Source organism: Drosophila santomea, chromosome X (assembly GCF_016746245.2).
Source record: "Drosophila santomea strain STO CAGO 1482 chromosome X, Prin_Dsan_1.1, whole genome shotgun sequence".
Taxonomy (NCBI): Eukaryota; Metazoa; Arthropoda; class Insecta; order Diptera; family Drosophilidae; genus Drosophila; species Drosophila santomea.
This window is the reverse complement of record NC_053021.2, coordinates 20,282,835-20,308,194: the sequence shown is the minus strand read 5'-3', so window position 1 is coordinate 20,308,194 and position 25,360 is coordinate 20,282,835. Positions and strand designations below refer to the sequence as shown.

The window sequence follows — 25,360 nt, the reverse complement described above, 5'->3', positions numbered from 1 at the left end:
TCGTCCTTGTCTTCTATTGTTGCTGTTGTAGCCAGTGTTGCTGTTGTTTCTGCTGCTGCTGCTGCCGCTGGCAGACATTGCTGCAAAGATTTACCGAAAGTTTACAGCCTCAGACATTTGTTGTGGCTTTTATAAATTGTGTCTGTGCGTGGGTGCCAAGGTGTCTCCTCCGGGGGCGTTGTGGCTATGGGGCGTGGCACGGCTGCCTTTGTTGCATTGCAGTAACAGCAGCAGCAACAGCAGCAACACGGAACACGTTAAGCGCATTGCCATTTGTGCCACATCACGGCAAACGGCGAGGGAGGTCCTTCCTTGGTTCATGGGAATCCCCGCAGCTGGCACAAGTTGTTCAATTCAGCAAACAAAACAAGGCAGAGAATAAATAGAGAAAAATAAAAATACATACATACTCCTACATACATATAGAAGCAAAAATAAAACACGAAAAATAGCCTGCCTTTGTGCAAGCGAATGGCTTAAGCGGGATTTATCGGCATTCCAAAAGGTGAGTTCGATTGATTGCTCGATAAAGATGAGCGATGACTCGGGCTATTGTTATAAACGAAATTGTATGAAGCCTGTCGCTCAGTTAATTCTACAATTAATCAGTGGCTAAGCGGAACTTATTGTCAAAAGACTTTGCTCTTCCTATCCATTTGCAACACCTAAATAACTACGATCCCAAAAAAAGATTACTTAGCAACGTTAATTGAACGCAACGATTCATGATTGCGCGATAGTTTCCCCTTTCTCTAAACTCAATTGCTGTGCCAAGTGGATGTACCTCGAGTCTTAATTTACAAACAGACTCATTCGCGCTTCGTGCATCCATCACGCATCAATTTTTCACATCTATCGATTACGCTTATTAATCATTCCCTTTCGGTGCGATTCGATGCACCTTTGTCGACTCACTCGATGCTGAATCCTTCGGCTTAAGCGCTTTCAGTTTGTTAAATGCGCTGCTGGCGAATTGCATTTCCCATTCCCCGTTACCAATTACCCCGCCATTTTCCACTTGCCACCCACACTTGCCGCCCACTTCCTGACAGGACACAGATGTTGCCACGGCCGTGCGAGTGAGATGGATAGCTATGCTCGCGTTGTAATTAACATTAATTTCGCATAAACTTTGGCACATTGCGTATACGCCATGTGTGCGAGTGTCACTCGCAGTAATATTATCATACAGCATACACTGAGCATTCGGCAAACTGTATTCACATTTGAAATCATTATTTTAATCATTTTAATTTAATAAACTTTGTTAATCATGAGAATGCGCTACTGAATATGTGGCTATGTGTCTTGATATGCCATCCCATTGCTAGATAGGAGAACCCGAGCTCTGCACGTTTTTTCTCCCAGTGCTGAGGTGATACTAAATTGTCGTACCACACAAATTAACTGCGAGTACAATTGTTTTACACATTGTTGTCTGGGCTGTTTGTAAGCCAGCAGCAGGGAAATGGAAATCTTTATGTGTGAATACGTGCTTTATGAACACCATGCTTAACCCCACTGCAGCCCCGGGGGTCTGCGTGCGTGTAAATGTGCAAACTCAAAGTTGAATTTTCCTCAATTAACCTTTTAAAACCCGGCTCTTGTTTGTTCTTTCACGCGAGCACTTCTTGACTGCTGATTTGCTGACAAAAATATTTTCTTCCTTTCTTTCAGGTGAGTTTTGCTACTGACGAATTGTAATTTTCCCCCGGCAGGCTGTCAAATTGTGAAAACTCAATTAAAGCAAACGGTAAGCTATGCAAATCCGTCTTAAAGATGTCATCGAATCCGGGGATACAGCGGATTTGGCCTATTTGCCACTTGCGGTTGGCTGCACTGCAAGCTGACAATTGCAGCTCAAAGCTCGGAAAGGAAAAGCGATACGAAATGGGTGGTGGGAAGTGGAAAGTGGGGAAAACGCAGGGTAGCATGGCTAAGAAGAAGAAGTTGGATTCCTTCCCCTCGAAACTAATGAAGTAAAAGCAAAGTAAAAGGGAGAAAGCCATAAACAAATGACGCATGCACGTGACTCAGCTCGCTTCTATTATTGCCGCCAAGTTGCACGACAAGAATGTATGCAAGTTTCCAAAGAATGACATTTATTCTTTACTCTTCATTTTTATTCTCATCTTTTTCATATATTTTATTTTAATATATTAAGCATATTAGCTTAAATTAGCTTATTGTCATCTTTTTTTTATATATTTTATTTTAATATATTAAGCATATAAGCTTTAATAAACAAAGTACTTGCAACTTACAATCAAAATCGATTCAATAATAATTTTTCTTTCTTTTTAAATGTATAACAAAAAATATTTAAAAAATTACAAAAAAGTGGAGGATCTTATATATAATATATATTATATATATATTCAGAAGAGATTGCCATATTTTGACTTAACTTCGATTTTGCTGCAATGGACCGCACTTCCTCTGCGCCGGCACATTCCATTGTCGATTTGAAGCTAAAGGAGTTGCCAGTGGGCGGTGGTGGCGGAGGGGGCGTGGCCGCAGGGAGTTTGCAGTTCTAGTCCGACTGTTGCCCTCTCCCTCTGCAGCGACTCCCCTCTCTTTTTACCCTCTAGTTGCATTCCGTTGTTCTACAGAGGCAACTTGAGTTGTGTTTGTGTTTTGCTTTGTCTTGTATGTTGACACATTTTTCTTTCGCATTTTCTTTTGCAGCTATGTGTGCCTATGTTCATGTGTGTGTGTGCCTGTGTGCGGCTGTCTGTGTGTGAAACCGGAAATTGCAAATGCAACAAAATGTTCTCCAGAGTTTTGATCGTCGTATTGTTTCAGTGGCAGTCTAGGAATCCATTCTAAAGACGTAATTCACCGCTTGTGATTCCATCATATAACTGTCATTTAAATCAAAATCTTATAATATTTACACATATACTAGAAATCGTTGAAAAAATAAGCTACTCAAGTAGCTCATGAAATCAGTTGTCAAAACTTTATTTACTTTCTCTACCTTTGGTTTGACCAGTACCATTTCACATCGAGACGAGAACACATCACACACAATTCTCATTCGTAAATAAAACAGCATTTACATAAAGGTATACTAAAATTAAAATTCTTAAATGGAAAGCAACCAGTACGACTGCGAGCTACCATCGACCTCGGGGGCATCGGGCAGGCACTCCAGGTCCGGGACTGGTATATCGGCCATCCTGGGCTTCGCCAAGTCGGAGTACTCCCTGGACACCCTGGACACGGAGGCGATGATGGCGAACGGGCGTCGTCTGGAGAGCGAAAACGATGGCAACGATACCGATGAGGAGGTCGAGATCTGCTTCACCCGCCTGAGCCTAATGCCCGACCGTGGCAGGCGTCTCTACATGGACTGCAAGCTGTCACTTCCGGCGGGCGGAAGTGTGCCCATGCGCGGCGGCGCAGAAGCCATTGCTACTTCTCCGCATGAGAGTACCAGTTCGCCGGAAGTTCGCTATGAGCGGCTAAGAAATACTGCAGTCGAGGTGCGGAAATACTGGAGATTGCAGAACCTGCCCATCACTTGTCCGCTGAGCAGCTGCGATTTGATTTTCAATCCTGGGCAGCTTCTCAGTCACTGCCTGATGTGCCACAAGGAGATTCTGATAATGGAGATGAAGGCCAAGGAGCCGAAGTGCCTGAAGATTTTTGGCAAATCCCTGCCAGAGGACAGGGGCAAGAGCAACTGTGTGGGTCTGTTGATCTACAAGAGTGTGAGGAAGGCGACCCAAAACGCAAATCTAGCCCGGATCTACAAGGATTGGGAGAGCCGTTTACCCATCCTGATAATACTGTGGAAGACCTCCTGGGACTCGAATACCAGCGGCCCCCGGGTGACCCATATCTATAACCTCTGGCTGTTCTGTCCCCAGGCCCAAACGCCTTTGATGGTGACCGTGGAGATCGTAGAAAAGACTCCGGGGCTGCCACGTCGGCAGGTGCTCCAGACCTGTTCCAGCCCGGAGATCATGGAGAATTGCGACCTCCTTTCGGACAGTCCGTATTTCATGAGATTCACCCATCGCGAGATGAAGGACCACACCGAAGACTACACGCAGGACATCGACCTGCAGCTCACCATTGATGAGGATGCGACTAGAGTGGCGCCAAGTTTCCTCAATGCTCAGAAGGAGGACACCACCTACGAGGATGAAATGGAAATAGAACTGGAGGAAAACGATAATATCAACGATAATATTGCGGTGTCCATTGAGAAACCAGGAGACACTCAACCCAACTAGACGCAATTAGCAGCAAGATTTTTGGCATGATTTTAAATGCAAAATTCTTTGTTTCGCAAGTCTTTTTTTTGTAAATATTTTGGATCTCTTTACACTTGGACGCAAGACCATATTTCATAAGCAATTTAACATATGTGATCTTGTAAAATTTTCATCAAAATTTATAAGTAAATAACAAATTCATTTTTAAATTGATGCGGCGACATAGTAGACTGAAAATGCCATTTATATTGTAGGAATAGCAACATAGTTGACTTTTATGCAGCAAAGGTTTGCTTATGAAATTATTTAGACGAAAAACAAAGTGCGTGAAAAAAGTAGTTTCGAACTGCAATTAAATCAGCCTTGTTATGTGTACATATGAAAGTGCATCATCATTGTGAGTGCATTTGTAGTCAGACTGACAGCTTAATTTAATTATTCTTGAACACAAATGTTGTGGCAAACTCGCCCACTTAACCCGCTGTGTGTTTGCTTGGTCAAAATGCTGTTCGCTGGAAATTTTTCGCTTACGCCGCAGCGTATGCAACATGTTTGCCATGTGGGCGGGGGGAGGGGGGCAGGGTCGTCGTAAAGGGGGGGGTGGTTTGGTTCGGTTTTGGTGTCCAGGTCGTTGGCAGCCATTAGCACAAATGTCGTCGCAAAAAGGGGGCGTGGCAGGCTGGAGGAGGAGTAACTGGAGTAACTGCATCAACAACTTTTTAACCAACTTGCCAGCCCAGACTAACAAGACCGCAGAAATGGTGGACATGGGTGCTAAGGGGGGGAGCGGGGCTAAGGGGGCTGTGGCGGCAAACTAACTAACTCGATGCTTTCGCCCGGCACTTGTAATGTACCGTTATTGTTGCAACAGCACCGCCGCTGGTAAGAGGGGTGGGGTAGTAGGAGGTGGCTGCTTTGTCCGCGAAATACTTTTTTGTCCTTTTTATTCGGTTGCAAAAAAAAAATGTAAGCTCAACAACTTCAGCTGCAGAGATTTTTCGGTCAGCGTTAATGCAGCAGTGTTAACCCCCCAAAGGCCCCTTGGCTTCACCGCTCCCCTCCCCTCCCCGCCCCACCCAACCCTCTGTGGACCAGGGCCGCTGAACGCTTTATGAGCAATGCATGCGAGCACTGAGAGAAACGGGTAAGTAATAGGAAACTGAAGTGATAGAAACTTGCTAAGTTACATTTTGTGATGCAAGTTTGCCTCTTTTTTTTGGCCAGTGAGTCCCCGCGGTCAGTTCCATTGCGGTCTGCTCATCTGTGTCCGTGTCTGCCAAGTTTTGGGGCCCTTTGGTACCCCTCCACACTCCACACTGCCCCCCTCCCTGGCAGCTATGGTAAAATAGTTGGCAACTTTTTGTGTATGTACTACGGAGCACAGGCTCCCCTTTCGGACACTTTAAATTGCACACAAATTGGCAGAAATGGTTGTTGCCAGAGTTCCATTTTTGGCCGTTGCCTTTGACAATTTTTGGCCGGCAAAGTTGCTGTTTTCCACCCAAAAAAAATATAAAAAAGAACGCATTTTAATAAAACTAAGACAATAACGACTTTGTGTCTCCCTTTGTTCCCCGCTTATTTTTTTCAGCCATTTTAGCGACTTTTTGTCTAGTCTGGTCCTCGGAGAATTAAGTGCTGTGGTTTGATGTTGTCGTTGTCCAGGGGCAGCCGCAGAATAAGTGGCAATTCAACATTTGATTGGGCGGCGAGTCTGAGAAGTTTGCAGCCACGGCTGTGAGTTTTGAAATATTACTCGACAATCAGATAGCTGGCTTTAATTATGGTTTCAGCATAATTTGTATATTTGCGAACTTAACTGGCGCAGCATTCGGCATTCTATTTATAATTGTTGTACAAATTGCAATTTGTACAATTTGTGCGGCTGTCTTGCTGGCCCTTAACAATTAATCATACAATTGCATTCAATTTATGATTATTTGCTTTCATGGCTTGTTGTTTTTCGCTTGAGCAGGCCAACTAACCAATTAAATAATGTAATTTCGATTCACATTGCCTAATTTTTTGCGATTGCCGCACTTATTGCAGGTTTCGAATTCCATTGTTAATTTCTGTTTCTGTTTGAATTTAGGCTAACAATTTTAGTTCAATTAATTAAATCAGCAAACTCTGATTAATTCACTTTAAGCCATTACATTTCTTGCAGGTACTTTATTATTTAACTGCCTTGTGGTCTAATGTGCTTGTAAAATATTTATATACAGCCCATTACCTTTCCTAACTCTTGTACAATGGAGTTATTGTATTAAATCTTACTGTCATATTTGGTAATTTTGAATACCGGAGTTGAGGTCTGTGAGGTTTCCAAATAAAGTGGAGTAAAGCAACAGAAAATATAATTCTAAAATAAGGCCCAAAATAATCCATCAAACATTGCCATTTATGTGCCGGTAACTGGTAATTTCTGGGTCACTTGCCCGGCCACGTTTCTCCGCAGCTCCAGTGCTCCGCCGTCCGCAGGAGCAGGACAATAAACGACAGCAGTCACCCTTTGTCCGGAGTTCGGAGCCGGAGTTCTCAGACCTGCGTCCCGCGTCCCGTGTCCTTTTCCCCGGAATTCTGCTCTTTTGCGCCATGCAGGCTGCATGAATTACGAGGTTAATTAGAAGTTTGACACGAGGCATGGGGCACTTACAATATGTACATGGAATAAATATATATGCGCACACAGGGTCCCAAAGTGGAGGCTGGAGGGAGGAGGCAGGAGGCTGGAGGATCTAGGATCCAGGATCCAGGATCCTGGTTCCGGGTAACTGGGGCAGGAGCAGCTGTCGTTGCAGTTCGAGGCACGTACGTGGCGCACACACACACTCACGCACGAATGGTGGCCTGCATAAATAATGCAAGAGTGTGAAAAGACACACACACACACACACACAGACACATTGATGCTGGACAACATTTGCTTAGCTTTGCAGGCAGCAGTTTTCAATATCAGCCTAGCAACTGGGAAATGGAAAAGCCCCTACACCTTCGCATTCACATTCACATTCACATTCACACTGCCACGCCCATTTGGCCAGCTTGCACTTGTTTATCATTTATTACTGCAGTCGGAAAATCTGCTTCAGCTCCTTCTACATTTCACATTGTTTGTCTTCCGTATACGTATACTCGCTTTGCATGTTTTCCTACCATTCTGCCCATTCTGCCCCAGCATTTTGCCAGAGAGTTTTTTCTAGATTTTCACTCCTGCTGACACTTTTGCTGGCTGCTGAAAATGTTAAATTGAATGTGGCAAAGGTATTTTGCACGATGAAAATCTCAAATGTAATCGGAGGTAACGAAATTGTATTTATAAATGAAATTTGTGTCTTTCTGTGCAGCAATTTAACTGAGCTTCAAAGCACAGTGTTTCTTTATAGTTTTCATTGCTTAAAGTGGCCTTCTCCATTAAATTAACAAAGTGGTTGAATGCAGATCACTTGGATTATGGTTAATCTGCGCATCTTCGACTGGCTACCTCTGCATCCTCAAAGGGTTTCCTGTCCTGCATTCAATCCCAGTGGTTTGGGCCTTAATTATTCGACACCTTGCAAGCTGTAAACCAATTTAACGCCACTTGAAGATTGCGCAAATTCGTGACACCCGAAGCAAAACGTTTTTAATGATGTTTGCAAATTTAATGCGTTCCTTAATTTAATAAATATAAATGCAGGCGCAGCAATTCAATTTCATAACCAGAAGTGGATGGCACACACAGACACACAGACAGCCACACAGGCACACAGACAATTGCAGCTGCAATTGCAGTCGCTGGCAGTATGTTCAGTATGTTCGGTATATGTGTGTGCTTGTGTGTGCATGTGTGTGTGTGGTGTGGGTGGTGTGGGTGGGTGTGCACCCCGTTTCTTGTTCGGTTGATAAAGTTCATTTACCTTTTGGCGTTTATCTAAATGTCCTCTCTCTTTCTGGCTGCCTCGCGCCGTCTCCCTCTTGCAGTGGCAAAAGTGTAATTGTCTATCTTATGCTTTACATTTGCACACAGATACACATGTGCACTGCAAGAAATAAGCGTAAATATGTGAAATCTATTCTTAGTATGAGGTCTTTAAATGGGAGTTGCACATGTGTAAATACTTAACAACAAATTCGGCCTCTATTCTAATTCGAACATCTATTTTTCTGAATTTAAGTTCTACTTCAGATATGTATATTTTTTCGAGTGCACTGAAGCCAGCTTTAACTTTGTTTGCTTGTTTGCATTTGGCAATATGTCTGAGCAGACTGGCTAAGTCTCTTTCTCTTAGTGTTCATGCCCCTGTGTGTGTGTGTGCGTGTGCTCTTGAGTGTGTGTGTGTATGTGTGAGTGCCTGAGTGTGTGACAGCGGGTCATGCCAACGTCTTCCTCTTCTTCGCCGCCTCTGCAGCTGGCATTTTCGCGCAATTTGAACTTGGTTTTATGGCCGAGTCGAAGCCAAAGTCACAACAGAATGAAATGCACAAAATTAAGCAAAACTTGGATGGGTTAGGTTTTAATTTTGGGTTTTTGTGTCGAAAACATTTCAAGTTGAACGGGGAAAACGACGGGGTATTAAAGCTGACAAAATTGTGCACTTTTTACAAAATTAGAAAATTAATTTCCACTGACATTTCATTTTCCGATTTGAAGTGAATTACTTTTTGTGGGCGGTAAGCACATTAGCGCATTAAAAATTAATAACTAGACAACACTTGAACTCAATTTATTATACTATTTAGGACTAAAATAGTTTTGGTTTCTCGCGTGCCATTCATTTGCCGTAATTATTTATTTCGCTTAGGTGAAAAGGATAAACCAATGGAATGTCGACTTAATAAAGGCTTTCAAAAATATGCGCACTATCCCTTGCAATTAACCCATTCGTATTTTAATTTCGAGCTTGTTTCGCATTCGCTTTCGATTCAATTTCCATTTTCAATTTGATGCAATTAGCTGAAGTTCTGTGCAGAAAGCGAGCTCAATAAATTGAATTTAATTTCCCCCCCCCACCCCATTTCCAATTACCCATTTAATGCAGGCCCAAAGGTATATATGTTCGCATATATATATTTATTCGCACAAATATCGGGCATTGTGCGGTTGGTGCAGTTAACATTTATTGCCTTTTCATACCTTCACGCTGTTAAATGAAATGTTTTATTTCCCATTTCGCAGGGGGCTTTCCATGGCATGGAAACCCTCTTGGCATTCCATTTCAATTTCACTTGAAAATGCACTTCGAATCGCACACACACACACACACACACACACACACACACAAAAACACATCGAATCGCGAGCCACTCGGAAATCAGAGAAATCAGAGGAGCGCGGCCAAACGCAATTACACGGCACCGGCTGCCATGGGTTAAGGGGCCATCGTGGTGTTAAGGGGTGCGGGAGGGGCGCGGGGCAGGTGGTCCATATAAAGCATTGGCAAAACTTCATTACTAATTCCATTTCCAGCACAAATTTACCCACATATGCTCGCAAATGCCGTTGGAAATTGTACGCAATTTATTTTTTAAATCTCATCTGCAGATGGGCGGTATTCGTGAGGGGGGCGTGGTGGGGTTCTAGTTCGTTGGCAATTGGGGGGGGGAGGAGTATTTCTGCGGTAAGCTAGAGTTCAATTTTGGGAAATCAAAGAGAAAATTGCTAGCAGGCTAAAGGCGGAAAAAGGAAGAAGTCGGAATTTTAGCATGTTTCACTTCGATTTAATTTTAATTTTAACTTGAATATGAATTTTAATCGGTTCTGATATTTTATTGCATTTCCAATAATATGAACAATTTGCTCAGTTTAGAAATAAGCAGACATTTCCGCCCATCCAGCTACTGCTAATATTTTTCCAGCCAGGGATTTTCAATCCTGAAATTCGAGTGGAAAACGGCAAGCGTATCGCAAATTTATTCATCAAATTGAGCTGCCACCCCGCGGTTTAATCAATTGTTGCCGTTCCCTGTAGTTCAGTATTTCAGTATTTCTGCATTTCTGTATTTCTCTAGCCGACTATTTCCGCGGCAATATCTCCTCTATCGCTTCTTCCGCCTCCCTGAAGCCGCTTTCCCCCACTTTCCCCCAGTTTCCCACACTTTTCCGTTGCTTTTCCTTTTGCTGCTCACGATTTGGTGCACCCAATCGACCCATAAACCCAGTTATTTACTTAGAAGCGCCTTTTAACATTTTTTGCCACTGCTGCCGCTTCTTCTTCTTCTTGCTGTTGCTGTTGCAACGGTTTAATGGCAGCTTGGCGTCGCAGTCGACGTCGCAGTCGCTGCAGTCGGCTTTTTGCATTAAATCAACGCGCGACCACCGCCAACAATAATCAACAAAACAGAGCGCACAGAGAAAACTTTGGCCGCAATAAACGCCGGCACCACCCACTGCACCTCCCCCAGGTTTCCACTTCCCACACAGCAAGGAATTTCCACTCAATTCTATTTCGATTTTGATCATTTTTAGTTTCTTATTCCAACCTTTTCAATAATTGGTACGGTTTTAAAATATTAAGATATTTTCATTGCATTATATATGCAGTTTAATGGTTATTTAAAAACATTGCAAATTCCCAAGCTGAAGGAATCAAGACTTTCTACACCACCGGAATGTAAGATTACATATTCACCATGAAATCGAACATGATGGCACTGTATTTTGTGCAGTGCACATAGCCCTAGCCCACTATGCAGTGCAACCAAACTCAATTGCAATTCGAACTCCAATACGAGAATTCGTTTCAATTTGTTGGTCACCCAACATCCATCGCCCCCCCCCCCTTTTTTTGGCGGAACCAACCGCAATGTTGGGGGGATTTCTGATGGGGGGCAGATAGTTCGAAAAGGGAAAAGGGGTGGGGGCCACCATCCTGCCAAGAATTGATTCGCGCCGACTCGCGGCGCATGCAAATAAGGTCAACGTGCGCTGGCCAAAAGCCGGCAGTCAGTCAAGGAGGGGCCGAGACGAATGCGAATGCGAATGCGACTGAGCCCTGAGCCAGCGGCCCATTTCGGCGATGCACTGTGCGAAAAACTGGCGAATTCGGATCGAGTCTATGTACAGGAGCTCACTTCATACGCGGCTGAATAGAAATGGTTTTGGGTGCACCTTAAGATATTTATCTTATTCATCTTATTACGTTTAAAGGTGCACTTGCTGAATCCGCGATATTAATAAAAACTTCGCTAGATTGAAAACAATTTAATCAGGAGCAAAGTGTTTTAAAAACACAAACAAATTGAAACACATGTGTACTGCTTCTTTTCTCGCATTGCACCTAGGCCGGAAAGTATGCAACACTGCGCCAACCGCTTGACTGAGTGACGCTTGATGTAGAAGGGTGGCAAGGTGGCAAGGGTGGTGTTTGGGTGGTTGGATGGATAGTTCCGTGGTGGGGTTGTGAGGTGTTTGGGTGGGTTAGTGTCGGTTGCCTTGTCTGTGGCGCTTGTTTGCCACGTTGCCATTTGGCACATTTCGAATGAGCGAACGAACGAATGAGCGTGCCACAGAACAAGATGAACCAGCGCACTATGGGGAATTTGACCTGTTTTTTTGGCATAAATGTATTTTTTAAAGTGTTTCAAATTTTGAAATTTTTTTTTTTAACATATTAAGAATTGATCAAAGATTTATAATCTGTAACGCAAATGTTAAATTAACAGTCCACTGTTAAAATTAACAGCTGTAAAGTCAGCTGTTGCAAACACAAAGCACATGCCATCGGAGAGCTTCTTTTTTTAGTGCTTACTAAAATTAATATTTCTTGAACCACAAGGCCTAAACCCGTCAAATTTGAAATGAATACTCATTCTTGAGGTGTGTACTAAGTGTTTCTACTAATATGTTGCTTAGTTCGTGCGCGTAAACTTAACAATTTGTATATTTATCAAGTGATGCTCTCGTCCAACTTTCAAAATAAAATTTCAACTTTGAATAGAGTTTTAAAAAATTGTTCAAATTTGTTTAGTAAGTGTGTTAGTCCATGATGTAGAGTGATTAATTCCCTATTTAGAACACATAGGTTTCATTTGCGAATTTTTGCGACTTTTCGCGAAAATTAAATTATTAGGTAGCAACCTCTCAATTTTCAATGCGGCCCTCCTAGAAGCGTGGCGCACGCATTGTTGGGCATATCGACGACAGTCTTCTTGAAATTAATCAAGGTAACTTATGGCATGTTTCATAACACTTTTTTGCATAAATGAAAAATAAAAATAAATAAATAAATGAAATAAAAAACTTTATAATACCCGGCCTGGACGGAAGGCAAGGCCAGTTGAACATCATATGAAAACTACTACTGAAACGGCTCTGGCCTTATGACGAACAAAAATGAAAAATAAAAATTTCTTATTTTTCAACGTTAAAATAGATACTGAAGAATATATTGGGTAGAAAAAAAAAAATCGTAAAGATAGGGGGGCGGGGGGCTGATGTGGGCGGTTGTTCGAAGGCGGCGACACGCCCACTTTGCCAAATTGATTGTAAAGGTGTGTATAGGAATAGACAAAAAAATTATCATCGTATCTTAAATATTTTACGAGATATTAATTTATGCCAAAAAAACAGGTCGAATTCCCCATAGTGCAGCGGAAGGGGAATAGGAATTTCTCTTTGGTCTTTGCCGTTGTTGTGCAATTGCAAACATTTAGCATGGCGACCTAAAACAGTTGGCACACAAACGAACACGCTAGAAGCGGGAAGAGCACGAGGAGCGCAGAGAGGTCTTCAAAATGGCGCAAAAAGAAAGTGGGGAAAGGCTGGGCTAGGGAAACATAGGAAAGCTGCCAGGGGAAAGACCATGAGACCATAAATTCAAATCGAAATGAATAATTGAGTCAGCAGCAATGACCACCAAGCTTACTGATTTTTTGAGCCAAATGCAATGAACATATCTAATTGCATTATTCAAAGACTAGAAGGCGATCTAAAATTTTGGCGCCCAACGAGGGGCGCTCTTAGGCCGTGAAGCATAAAACTGGTTTTTAATCCTTAGAAAAACCCCTTAATATTTCATTGCTGAGTAATTAAATACGTATAAAAAATGCATGAAAAATATATTCATTTATGCAGACTCATACTTGGTAAGCAATGCATTCTGCATCGATATGTTCGTTTTGCGACAGTGCACGCAATTTAATTAAAGCCATGTACCATTTATAAAATGCATAAACACCAAGAGCCGTTCACAAATTGCTATATATTGAATGAATAAATGAACTGGCCTGCACGACCATCTTCATTTCCCTTCCTTTCATATAAATTTTCGTATTTATTCGGGCTTGGGCGGTGAATAAAATGTACCCACCCACTTGCCTGGCTAGCTGAGTGAAACTCACAAATCAACAAATTTTAGATTTAAATTCAGTTTACCCACCTCCCACCTCCCACCCCCCGGCTCTCGTTTCCCCTCATCCGCAACCTGTTAATGGCTTGCATTTTCATTCATACAAATCTCATAATGGATAGTGCGAAAGAGATAGCCTGCGTGTGTGCGAGGGTGATGGGAGAGTGTGTGGCAGGTGGACAGATGGACAGGTGGACAGGCAGCGAGAGGCAGAGAGGGAAAATGCATTCTAATGAAAAGCGTTTAAGACAAAATCAACAACAGAATTGGCCAAAAATGCAAACAAATCCAGATTGGCAGGTGGTAAAATTCGCTGCATTTTGGGCCAGCACGAGTGCTTTTTGCGAAAATGTGAATGCACTTTAGTTTCTGCTACTGGGGACGATCAATAAAAACGTTGGCCAGTTGATATATCCTACCTCTGTTGGAGGTATCTTTATATCACATGGATGTCGGTGGAATTACATAATTAGTATCTTCTTTATATAAAAACCATATATCTTTTTACATGCCCAAACTACTGAATACTTTAAAACTCAAATCACTACATTAAGTTCTGCCGTGTATTGCCATCAATGGTTTGGCGTACCAGCTCCATTTTCAATTCGTTGCCACAGCACGTGAAATGGATCAAAATGCGCTCTATTTGGCAACAACAATGGGCGCCAGCAAGAATCTGTTGCGGGGGAGGGTGGGAAATGGGTGAAAGTGGAAAAGTGGGGGCTTGTTAAGCCCTGTAAGTGGAGCACCAAAAGTATGGAAAACAGAGAGGCAGGAAGGCAGGGAGAACTCTCGCTTCGTTTCAATCAATTAAGCGCCAATAATTAATTCAATTGATTTCATTTCAACCGGCTTCGCAGTCTCCCTTTCCCCTTTCCCCTTTCCCAGCGAAATTTTCCCAACCCCCAACCCCCCAATCAAGTCCTTGCGAAGCGCCACAATGTCGCTGAGGGTGGAAACGTCGAGGGTGGAATTGTAAGCTGCAGAATGTCTTAGGCCATTTCAATCTCGAGCGCCATTAATTCATTTTAAAATTTATGGCTTACAAATTGGCGTTTTGTACAGATTTTACAACTTCACCATATAAAAGTATAAATTCATTATTAAATATTAAGCTCACACATTTCAAAGTGAAATATTAACCCATTTTTAACTCCTGTTAGTGCTCTGAGGGAAACCTCTTTAACCAACAAGGGACACACTGCGTATGTGTGAAAATCCTTAAATCCTTGTGGCAGGCCTCTATAATGATTTTTACAACCTTCATTTTGAAACGCCAGCAGTGAACCACCCTGCTGCTTGAATATGTATATTTTATAAATAATTGCAGATTTATTTTTCGGTCTTTGCGGTAATTTAATGGCTTCGACAGCTGCTTTGGGACCGAGTTCAGAATTCGTTTGGGGGAGTTTAATGGCATGGATTTGGGGGAAAGAGGCGCTGTGAAAATATACTGGAATCGAGGCAAAGTGGAAGCATAGTGAAGCGTTGGGAATTTATGAAATTATTTCATGAAAATCCCTGCCTTCCCACACACTTATTGCACACATCTGAATCTGGCTTAGCATCTACATACTTGTCAGCATTTAATATGAAATAATTTCTTTCTGTTTGCCCTGTTTTTTTTTGCCCATTTTTCCAGCAACTGAAATCTTTTCGGCCAACAACTTCATAAATTTCTCTTTCTTGCCGTTGCAGGTAAATTCCCACAGCAAAGGTGACTCCACTCGAGACTTTTGTTGAATGTAAGCCAAAAATCCATTTACATAATAAGATACCAGAGAAATTCGAGCAAAACAAGGAGGCAGGCAAGGCAAGGCAAGGCAACAAGACAAATATGGACAGTGAACTCGGTTCGACTAATGCCACATAAGTCATGCATATGTGACTCACTCTTGAATTTGGCAACAAAATTAACAAAACATAAATCGTGCCAAGGCACTTTACATGACAGGGAAAGGCACAAGTGCTCGCATATATCTTATACATAAGAATAGAGGGAAAATATTTAGCAGCCACATGAAATGGGCAGTAGCATTCGAACTCATATATATTAAGGCCTTCGTTTTAAAGGCAAACTGCCTTCTTTGAAATATTTGAAAACATTTTCTTATTATTTTTGTTGGAGTCTTTATACTCAAAATTATAATTATTTGTATTGGAAGTATTTTCAGAAACCCATTTACCTACAGAGTAATCAGGTATCTAAGAGACTTTATCGACATTCCGAATTCGTAGAGCGCAATTTCAGCAAGTCTAAGCAAAGAAACCACGAAAACTAACCCAATATAACCCAGTTTTGGAAAGATATACATATGTAGATATACGTATAGAGTACGTACCTCTGGAGGGCCAACTTGGGCTTGTGTTTTCATCATTTATTCGAACATTCTTCAGGCTGGAAACGAAACTTCGACTCTCAGACGCAGCCATTACTCTTTCGACCCGCCCCCCCTCAAAGCCCCTTTCCGTCGACGCCACTGCCGAACACTTGAGCCCCTCGCCGTTGGGGGCGCCACTTTAAAAAAGGCAAAACGAAGGAAGAAAAAATTCACACTATAAAATCATAAATTACGCCATTTAAGTGGGTCAAATGGAGGCATTTGTGCGGAAGACACCCCGCTAAGGGGTTTTTCCAGGGGGGAGGGAGGGGCTTGCTTGGGCTAGGCCTGCGGTGGGAGGGGGGTGGTAGTTGGGCGGTGGGTTGGCAGGACTAAGAGGATGAGGATACAACGACTGCGGCGTTTTCCATGTTACTGGGTCACTGCAGGCACACACAAATTGTGGTGAACGGGCGCTTCAGATCGGTTTGGGGAGGTGGGCTTCGATATAAATGAGCAATGTTAGGCCTGCCAAATTGCCCCTCAACTCGCCCCTTGCCCCTTGCCACGGACGCCACTGGTTTGTTGTTAAGTAAAAGAAGCCGCAATAAAACAAACGAAAAATAGAAAGCGAAACGCCAACGGAAAGAGCGGCAAATGGGAACTGGGAAATGGGAGAGGGGAAATGGGAAATGGGAAACCGAACGCGCGCGACGTCATCGTAGTTGTTTTTTGTTCTTGTTGCCACAGTGGCAATTATTGCAAAACAAGAAGGACCCCCTGCGGCGCCCCTGCTGCATCGACCTTGTCAGCATTTTTCGTCTTCTGCTGCAGTCACGTTGACAATTTTTCCAATTGCAGTTTTCCACAGCGAACAGCAAAAACTTCGCCTTTAGCAGTAATCAGTTAACGGAGGGGGGTTTTGGATAAATGGAAAATGGAAAATGGAAAACGGAAAATGGCAACTGACGACCAAGAGACCTAATCAATAATGCCTTCAATGTTGGCTCTGGATTCTATTTCTTTTTTTCCGATGCCCTGCAAACGGGGCATGTTGCATGTGAGGTATTTTTGTTTATTAAATTTCCATTCGTCTGACAAGCGGTGTATGTATAATCGATGCAGTTATGATAACATGCATATGTGAATACTACCTTTGGGCGTATTAATTCAATACCAATGATTTTGCAGATTTTTGGCTCACTTCAAAATCATTGTAGTGAAAATGGATACAAGTATAAGAATATTCTGGGAACCATCAAAAATATATATTTAAATATTCAGTTGCAGCTTAATTTTATGCAGCCAATCTGAGGGTTAAAGAAAAAAAAAAAAGCATCGTTGAAATACTATTTTATACAGGCTTCTAGAAAGGCGAACTGCAAACCTTTAGGAAACTCCGCATTGTAATGGCAATGTTTCCATCGAAAATATTTGTTGCCTAGCTGAAAAATATCTTGTAGTTATGAGGGACCGACAACTTGGACTGCTTAGATTCAAAGTACTCCAATTCAATCATTGAAATCATTCCGTTTGTATGTACAAAACGAATCAAATAAATTTGTACATTGTTTACTAAAGCTTACAAATATTTTCCAAGTAAGCAAGGCCGAATAGGAGTCGAAGGGTATAGCAGCCTTCACTTTTCACATTTGTTTCTGGCTCGCCGCAGTCGGAATTTCATTAGCCCAGCTCGAATGGGGAAAAGTGGGGCCGGCTGGGAAACAGAGGCCTCACTTGATTCGCTTTCATGTTCAGGGGTCGTCCTAGCCCCCCAGTCCCCCTTTTCATGTGTCATGTCACGGCTGACTGAAGGGAGTTGCGAGTGTCGAGGGTTATGGCTCATATGTCGCTGGCTTTACATTATTTCCCAGCGATTTCCCCCTCCGCAGCGCCCTTGACCCCAATTGATGGTAATTCAGCTCACTTTTTCCTGGCTTTTCCTCCTATTTTCTTATTTTTTGTTGCTGTTTTTTTTTTTCCTGATGAGCGTGTGTCCCCACAGTGAAAAACTGACAGGAGAGCTGAGATATTTGCATGTCACACGGCCTAGATGTCGGAAAATACTTGGAGCACAAGGTCGCTCGATCTGAATCGGCAAAATGGCTTCCTAAATTGGGAATAAAAGGACCTTCGCGGTTTAGCTCACTGTTTTCAAGACCTATTTCCCTTCAATTTAAGATAGCTTTTGTTTTATAATTATGGTTCAATCCACTTTCTGTGGTGATTTCCTGTACTTCCTTGCTCTTTTCATTAACTGTGTGGTGTTAGCATCCCATCAATTCTAAGTTTTTGTTATGTTCAGTTCGGCTTATACATATTTAGCCATTCAGTTGAATTAGCCATCCAAAGCACTTCCACTATCAAGCAATTTATTTCGCTTTTTATTTAGTGCATTTGGTAGAAGCGTTTGATGCGGCTTTAATTTCGCATCGACTTATCGGCCATCTTTGTCTAACTATGCAAATGATATATGCACAGCATGTCCAAGTGTGTATTGGTGTCAGTTTGTTTGCGCTGGTGTGTGCTGGTGTGTGCTGGTGTGTGGCCATATACCACTGATATCTGGCTCACTAATCTTAGATACAAACAATATATTCAAATAGCGACCTAGATCCTTGCTTAACGTTCGAACAACAGCCACAAAACCAACAAGGATGGCGATAATAATAACAATGAGTGTGAGCGAGTGAATGGGTGGGCACGAGTGCTGGTCAGAGGGAGAGGGAAGTAGGCCCACGAAAGAGAGGGCGAAATATTTCACAATCTACACTCCAAATGAAATGTGGCCCACAATGGTTTTCCTCACTCTCTGCTCTCTGGTCCCGGCTTTCCATTTCCACTTTTTGCTTTCCGGAAAACGGGCTAAGAAAGTGGGCAAATGTCAGGCGCAACGGAAGAAAGGGGAAAATGAAAATCTTCTACTCCCGAAAATTGTGCAACCGCAAATGAAATAAGTAGGGCAGAAATGAACGCTATTGAGGTTTCAAGAACGGTAGCTCGCTCAAGTGAGACCCTTGAAAAAATCATTTTTCATTTAATGTAATGGTAAAAGAAACAAAGAATACAAGATTGCATTTACTATCTGTAAACATGTAAATACAAGAATGCATTTACTATCCGTAAACATGTTTAAAATATCCATTCTTAAGTAGGCTTTGGCACATGCAAAGCTCATAAGAACTTATAATAATCTGTTTTGGTTCCATTGAATTCGTTCTTTGTAGTAGTGACTCATATCTGAGATAGTTGGCTCTATGGAGCTAGCCAACATATCCCCACTGTAATGGCACCCATTCTGCTCGAAAATAAACTTGACTCTAGCACTCCATTCGCATAATTCTGGCCCTCGAAACCGCGAGTGAGAACATTAAATTAATTTAAGTGGCTCACTTGCTCCCATCGAAACAATTGTCAGTGCATTAATGCCAAGTACTTGAAGAGGGAAGTATCCCCAATCCAAACATGGCCAAGATGGCTATGGTTGGCAGGAAACGAAAACGGAAACGGAAACGAAAACGGGCCAAGTCTCGACGAGAATCCATTTCCATGTGCCTGGGATTGTGGATCCCTGTGGGATTGCCTGCAATTGTGCGGGGATAAAGAAAACAGAAGCATAAAATCAAATTACAAACTAATATTACTCACAGTGCGTTTACTTTTCCGTATCGTTAGTTTTCACTGTCAATTGACAAAAGAACAAAATCAAATGGTGTGTTTTCCTTTTTTGGGGCGCTTTTCGGGGGGTGGGGCGGTGGAAACTGCAGCAGCGGCGGAAACATAAAAGACAAAAGAAGGGCAAGGATGGCAAAATGGAAGGGGCAAGCAAAACACACAAAGGAGAAACAAACATGAAACAGCAAGAAAGCCAGTTGTGCATGTGTTGGGTGGTCGGATGGGGGAGGGCTTTTCCGAGGGAGCAGGGGGTGTGGCTCCAAACAATGCCAGAAATAATGTAACGAAAATTGTGTCGACGTCATCGATACCCAGAAATGACGCGGAACCCCTCAAGCAACCCCAAATAGTGTGGCATATTCGAAGCAAAGACCGCATATACAGGGTGCTGTACTAATGGGTATCACCGCATTTAAGGAGCCGTACGAATATTCTATATTTTATATATAGTTACATATTTATACCTTTTTTTGTTTTCATTAGTTGAGTTAGGAAAACGTATTTTCGAATATTTTGCTATAGAAAAGCCAGAGACGATATGATAACTGAAAAGGGGACAGGGTATTCGATTGATTGGCCTGCCTTAATCTTTATTCCCTGTTTCGCTTGCATGTTGGTTTGCTGTTACACACACACTCACACCCACTCACACCCTCACACACACACACACACACATTTATGGCCAAGTACGTATACATTATGGAAACGGGGCCAGCAGGCATCAAAAAATCACGTATACGTCAGCGCGGCCGGCGGCGTCGTTGGAGCTTATCTGGTTTTCTGTTCTGTTCTGTCCCGTTCTGTTGTTGCCGCTGCTCCCATAATCGCACAGGCCATAAAAAACGCATTGTTTATGCGACGTAATTGGACACCATCGAATCGCCCACCACCCACCACCCACTGGCATTTGGTCATCATTGGATCTTCGGTGCGACCATTTTCAATGCCATTAAAAGCGGCCATTGGGCGCGTATCCGCACAAAAGGGCGATGGTGGTGGTATTGCCACGCCCACTGCCCCCCAGAGACAGCCCCTTGTTGTTCGCTAATCCTTCGCGTACTTTATGCTGTTCACTTGGCTTGGCAGAGCTCCCAAAAACCGAAAAGATAATGAAACATCCCCAGGAGTCCGGCGATTTACAGGCCGATTTCTGAGCTAAACAAAAGTACAGAACAACGGGCGGGGAATTAAACTTTTCACTACGCCAAAAATGAAATCCTGGAAAATCTAAAGTAAGGAATCGCATTGCCAGGCGATAAGGCAGTTCAAAGTATTAACACTATAAGCTAGAATGAAATCCTAATTATTTCGTATGCAAGTTTTACGTGTTCAGTTTGACATTATAAAATGCGCTCTTAAATATAGTTTGCAATACGATGCTTAGCAATCGCTGTGCATAAAAGTCAAGCGAAATTGTGGTAATTCCTTTAAAATGCACGCATTTTGAAACAATTGTTTTCCTTTTTATTGGCCAGCCTGACGCTCATGAAACGCACTGTGCGAAGTGTGGCCAAAAGAGATCCTTCTGCAGTTTCGGTTTCGGTTTCAGTTTCAGCTTATGTAAATGGCTTATCGGGAGCGAAAGAGTGGGCTGCCACTGGCCGGAAAGAGATAGACAACTTGGCAAACAAGTTTTGAAGCGATTTTCGCTTTAGTTTATGTTGGCACATAATTTCATCCTCCTCTCTCTCTCTCTCTCGATTTTCCTCCGTTTTTTCTTTTCTTTCTTTTTTTTTGCATAATTTTTCGTTTTTGGCAAATATTTTGCCAGGCAGCCAAACTTTTTGTCCACACACACACACACACACCCAGGCTCATATACACACACGCACCGAACTCGTCGAAAATTTCAAATTAAAATTCTGCAAAGTTTGCCATGTTCTCGTGTGTGTTTGCTAGTGTGTTTGTGTTTGGGCAAACACTGCGCATAATTTTGCTCAAATCTTTGACAAATATTTTCGCATGCTAATTTCACGTGAGCGAGAGCGGCCCAAATACCAAAAAGGCACATGAAACTTTGTTTGCCGCCACTTCACTTGGCTTTTTTTGTTGGCCAGAGTCCTTGAAACCACGTACACCGCCCACCGCCCACCAATTGGACCAAAGGATTTATTGTTGCATAATCAAATTCCTGGGGATAAAACAAGCCAAGAAAATTGTCAGCGTTCCTCAACTTTTAACGCTCTCCCTCTCGAATTTTTGGTTGGGCCGTAGGGCATCTCGGCAAAAGGGGGCGTGGCCGGCTGAACTATTCACAAACTTGGCAAGGAAAATAGCTGAGATACTTGGTGTGGAAACTCTACGCCGCCGCTTGCCGTTTTTGAATTAAGTGCTAAACAAACGAAAATGATGGCGAAAATTTTACGTTTTGCTGAAGCCAAGTCACGAGTACAGTGAACTCTGACTGAGGAAGTTTCCACACATACTTGACATTGCATCCAGAGCTTTTGGGGGATCTGGCATAAAAAATTTGTATGTCTGTGGTAGTTTAATGGTGGAGACTCTCTTGGCGAACTCCTTAAGTTGAGAGCCTTGGGTTTCGGCATTTTCGTGCTTTTAAAGCCGGAAAGTTCGCATTTCCCGTTGCGCGACTTTAATTACAGCTGGTTTTCCGGGCGGGCTGGGGAAAGTGGGTTGTGGGTGGGGAACTGTGTGGCAAATGGGCGCTGCCTTCTGACTGGCTCTAAAACCGTGCCCCAAGAAGCATTCCTTTAGCCCGGCACAAAATTACACACAGCACCACCTATTTTGGCCACCTAAATTCCGCCTTTCCCCTTGCACGTAGTTAAAAACTTTTCGTTTGCAATTTTTCTCGAGCTGGCAGAGCCATTATTTCTGGCATTTGCCCCCTGACTCCCGATTCGTGACCCCCCAAGAGCTCCAAACTCCCCGCAAATTGAGCAGCATGTGCAACGTGCAGCGTCAACCAAAAAAAAAAACTGTTTCAATTCCCAGAGTCGACGGTAAATTTAAATGCGGCTTCGTCTGCTTTTTTGGGTCCTGCACTATTTTTGGGGGTTAATGTAGAAACTTGTGCACCAGCCAGCAAAAAAAAAAAACATCTGTCAGGGCTAAAACCATGTCTGCCAGAGAGCGGGTTAAAGTGGGGGCGGAAAAGTCGAAAAAAAACTAAATAAAGTAAGCTGGAAACCCCCCAGAGAAAGCTGACAAATCTAAAGGAATTGCCTCCGAAAACTTTTGGATTTGTGTCAGCAAATCTCCATCTCTCTCTCTCTCTTTCTCTATATCTCTCTCTTTCTTTTCCCTAGCCATCTATTTCCGGCTTACTGCAGCCATCTCTTTCGTCCACTCACATGCGAGTTTAATTTTTGCTTTCAAAAACAAGACTGGTCGCAGAACGCATCAATCAACGGACAGAGATTGATGTGTGTCCACAGGCGGGTTAACAAACTCCTCCACCGCCCTCCGCCAGCCACGCCCATGCCACCCGCTTAATTAGCCAGAAAGAGAGGGGAGCAGAGACAGAGAGCGAGAGGGCGAAAAGGCAAATCAAATCCTTGGCCAAAAGAGCAGAATCATTCTCGATTTCCAGGCAATTCTATTACCAATAATTGAAACTTAAGCATGCCATTAGCTTTTGCTTTAGTTGGCTCCCAGGACATATAATTTCCCCCACACGGATACAGTGCTGGGATCAGGGGGGAGAGGGGAAAGTCGAGGGAAAGTTAGTGCCCAGACAAACATTAGCATGTATTTTTATCATTTATATGCATGGCAGACACATGAAAGTCATCTTTATTTTATATACCCAACTTGGAGGAACATTATGCGAAGCAACGCAAAATAAGCGGCGAATACTCTTCGTAAAATATTTTCACTGGACTGGGAATTGGTATTCCGCGAGTTGCCGCGAGATTTGGGGACACAAGAAGTAAATAGATGTGACAGGGATTTTTTGTTTTCATCATAGCTAAACTTTGCTATTAATCTCCCAACTTTTCACTACGGCATAAAGTAGCAGAATCCATAATATTCCTGGCTCAAATCTTTCTGCAAGATGCTACATCTTCAGCCTGAAAAAGTTAGGGTATCCCAACTGCAGTTTATTAGGTGAGAAGGGACTGCGGGTCCTGTGGAGTCCTCGAGTCCTGTCGAGTCCTGGACTCCGCTGAGTTACGACCGCTGCGACAATAAACCGGCGCTCGACGCCGTGACGTAATAGATTTTACGCGCCCATAAACATTCATAAAACATTCTTGACCGTAACTCACATAATCGTGTAATCTTGCCGCTGGTACGTAATCGTACCACCCACTCGGTTTTGTGTTTCATTAAATAATTCATTTAATTTGATTTCGGTTTGGCGCTCCGCTCGTTATTTTTTTTATTCGCGCGCCAGCAAATCGATTAGGAATTCACATGTATGTATGTATGCAGGATATATATACGAGTATCCTCGAAATATATGGGGCACAGCGGAGCGTCCAGTGGCTTTTATGTTCGCATATCCCCAACTCAGTGCGCCCCTATCGGAATTTATTTGGCAGCGTATCCAGTGCAAATTCACTCTGGATGAGAAACATCCGCTTATCCCCCTCCCCCTCCCCCGGAAAAACCCATAGCAAACATACACTTCACAAAAAATGTAGTTCTTGGCGAATGAAGAACAAACCAAATGGCATTTTAAACCAAACGCATTAACAGTCACAAAGTGAATGCAAATAAAATAATTTGCTCAATAATATTATAATATTGAAAGGAACAGCAATATTTTTCCAGTGAACTGCACCTATACCACGAATATATCTGTGGATATTTCGCCCCATATCTGTTTGTTTCGCCTCTAAATGGCTATTTGGTTCTCGTTCGCTTTTCGCATGGCTTGCTCGTGTTGCCTTGAATAACTTAAAACTGATTTAGTTGTTTTGGGACTTGCCATATTTTTATGGACCCTGTGCACGCTCGCTTTTTGCAGTGGCTCTCTAATCGGTTATTGGAGGAGTGATCCATTTAACTGGGCACTGAATCGCTGAATAGCTGAATCCCTGCTTCATGGACTGCAGGATGAGCCAACTAGTTGGCACATTGATTAGGTTACGTTTCCGAGCTATTTGCACTTTCCCTGGCTTTTCCCCACTTTTGACCCAGCTTTGAGCTCGGATGTTGCAAGTAGTTTTCCGTCTATCTTGATTAGCAATTGACATTGAATTGATTAGCCCATAACCAATTTTGCAGCTCGTTGTTCGTTGTCCCCCCTCTCTTAAGTCTCTTTGGAACAACCCTCTCGAATTCTCGATGGCTCTTTGTTGGCTTTCGAAGGTCGTTGCTGGCTTAATTAGAAAAAAGGCAGTCGGGCTTTTTCGAGAGGCGCACACTTTTGTTAGCATATTTTCCGAGATTTCCCCTTGATTTCCGTGTGCTTGAGGTGAGCACTTAAAGCACCGAACATCAATCAATTGGCTGAGACTCGTCTCAAGGTAGAGCTCATCCACCTTGATCTCGCTGCGAACCTCTCTTTGGAACAACGGAAAAATGGAAAAATGGAAAATCGGAAAAATGGAAGAGCGGTAAAACGGAAAAGGGGCGGACTCAGCAGAAAAAAATCGCTTTTGAAGTCGGTGCAGAAAATGAGATGGGAACGTGTTTATCTAGTCGCAGGGCCGGTCTAATCAGCTGATGATGAGCGATGAGCTCGGCATTGTCCTCAGTTCAGTGTTGATTTAACCCTTGGGTGCCCATGCTTATGCCCAAGCTCATACCCATACCCATACCCATTCATACACATCCTTGCGGGACACTTTGACTAATTAGTGCGCCAGCGGAAAATGATCAATTTGCATTTCACAGA

The 25,360-nt window shown here is 42.9% G+C and overlaps 2 protein-coding genes and 1 pseudogene across 2 annotated transcripts in view; 2 read left to right on the top strand and 1 right to left on the bottom strand.

Moving 5' to 3' along the window:
- LOC120457327 (innexin shaking-B) overlaps positions 1-25,360 on the top strand; it is a 147,998-nt gene that overhangs the window by 44,469 nt on the left and 78,169 nt on the right. The window lies entirely within an intron of this gene.
- On the top strand, positions 2,983-4,439 carry LOC120457329. The gene has a single exon (XM_039644837.2). It carries the CDS (start codon positions 3,093-3,095, stop codon positions 4,242-4,244), a length of 1,152 nt encoding a protein of 383 aa, XP_039500771.1. The 5' UTR covers positions 2,983-3,092; the 3' UTR covers positions 4,245-4,439.
- On the bottom strand, positions 6,465-7,407 carry LOC120455723 (annotated as a pseudogene).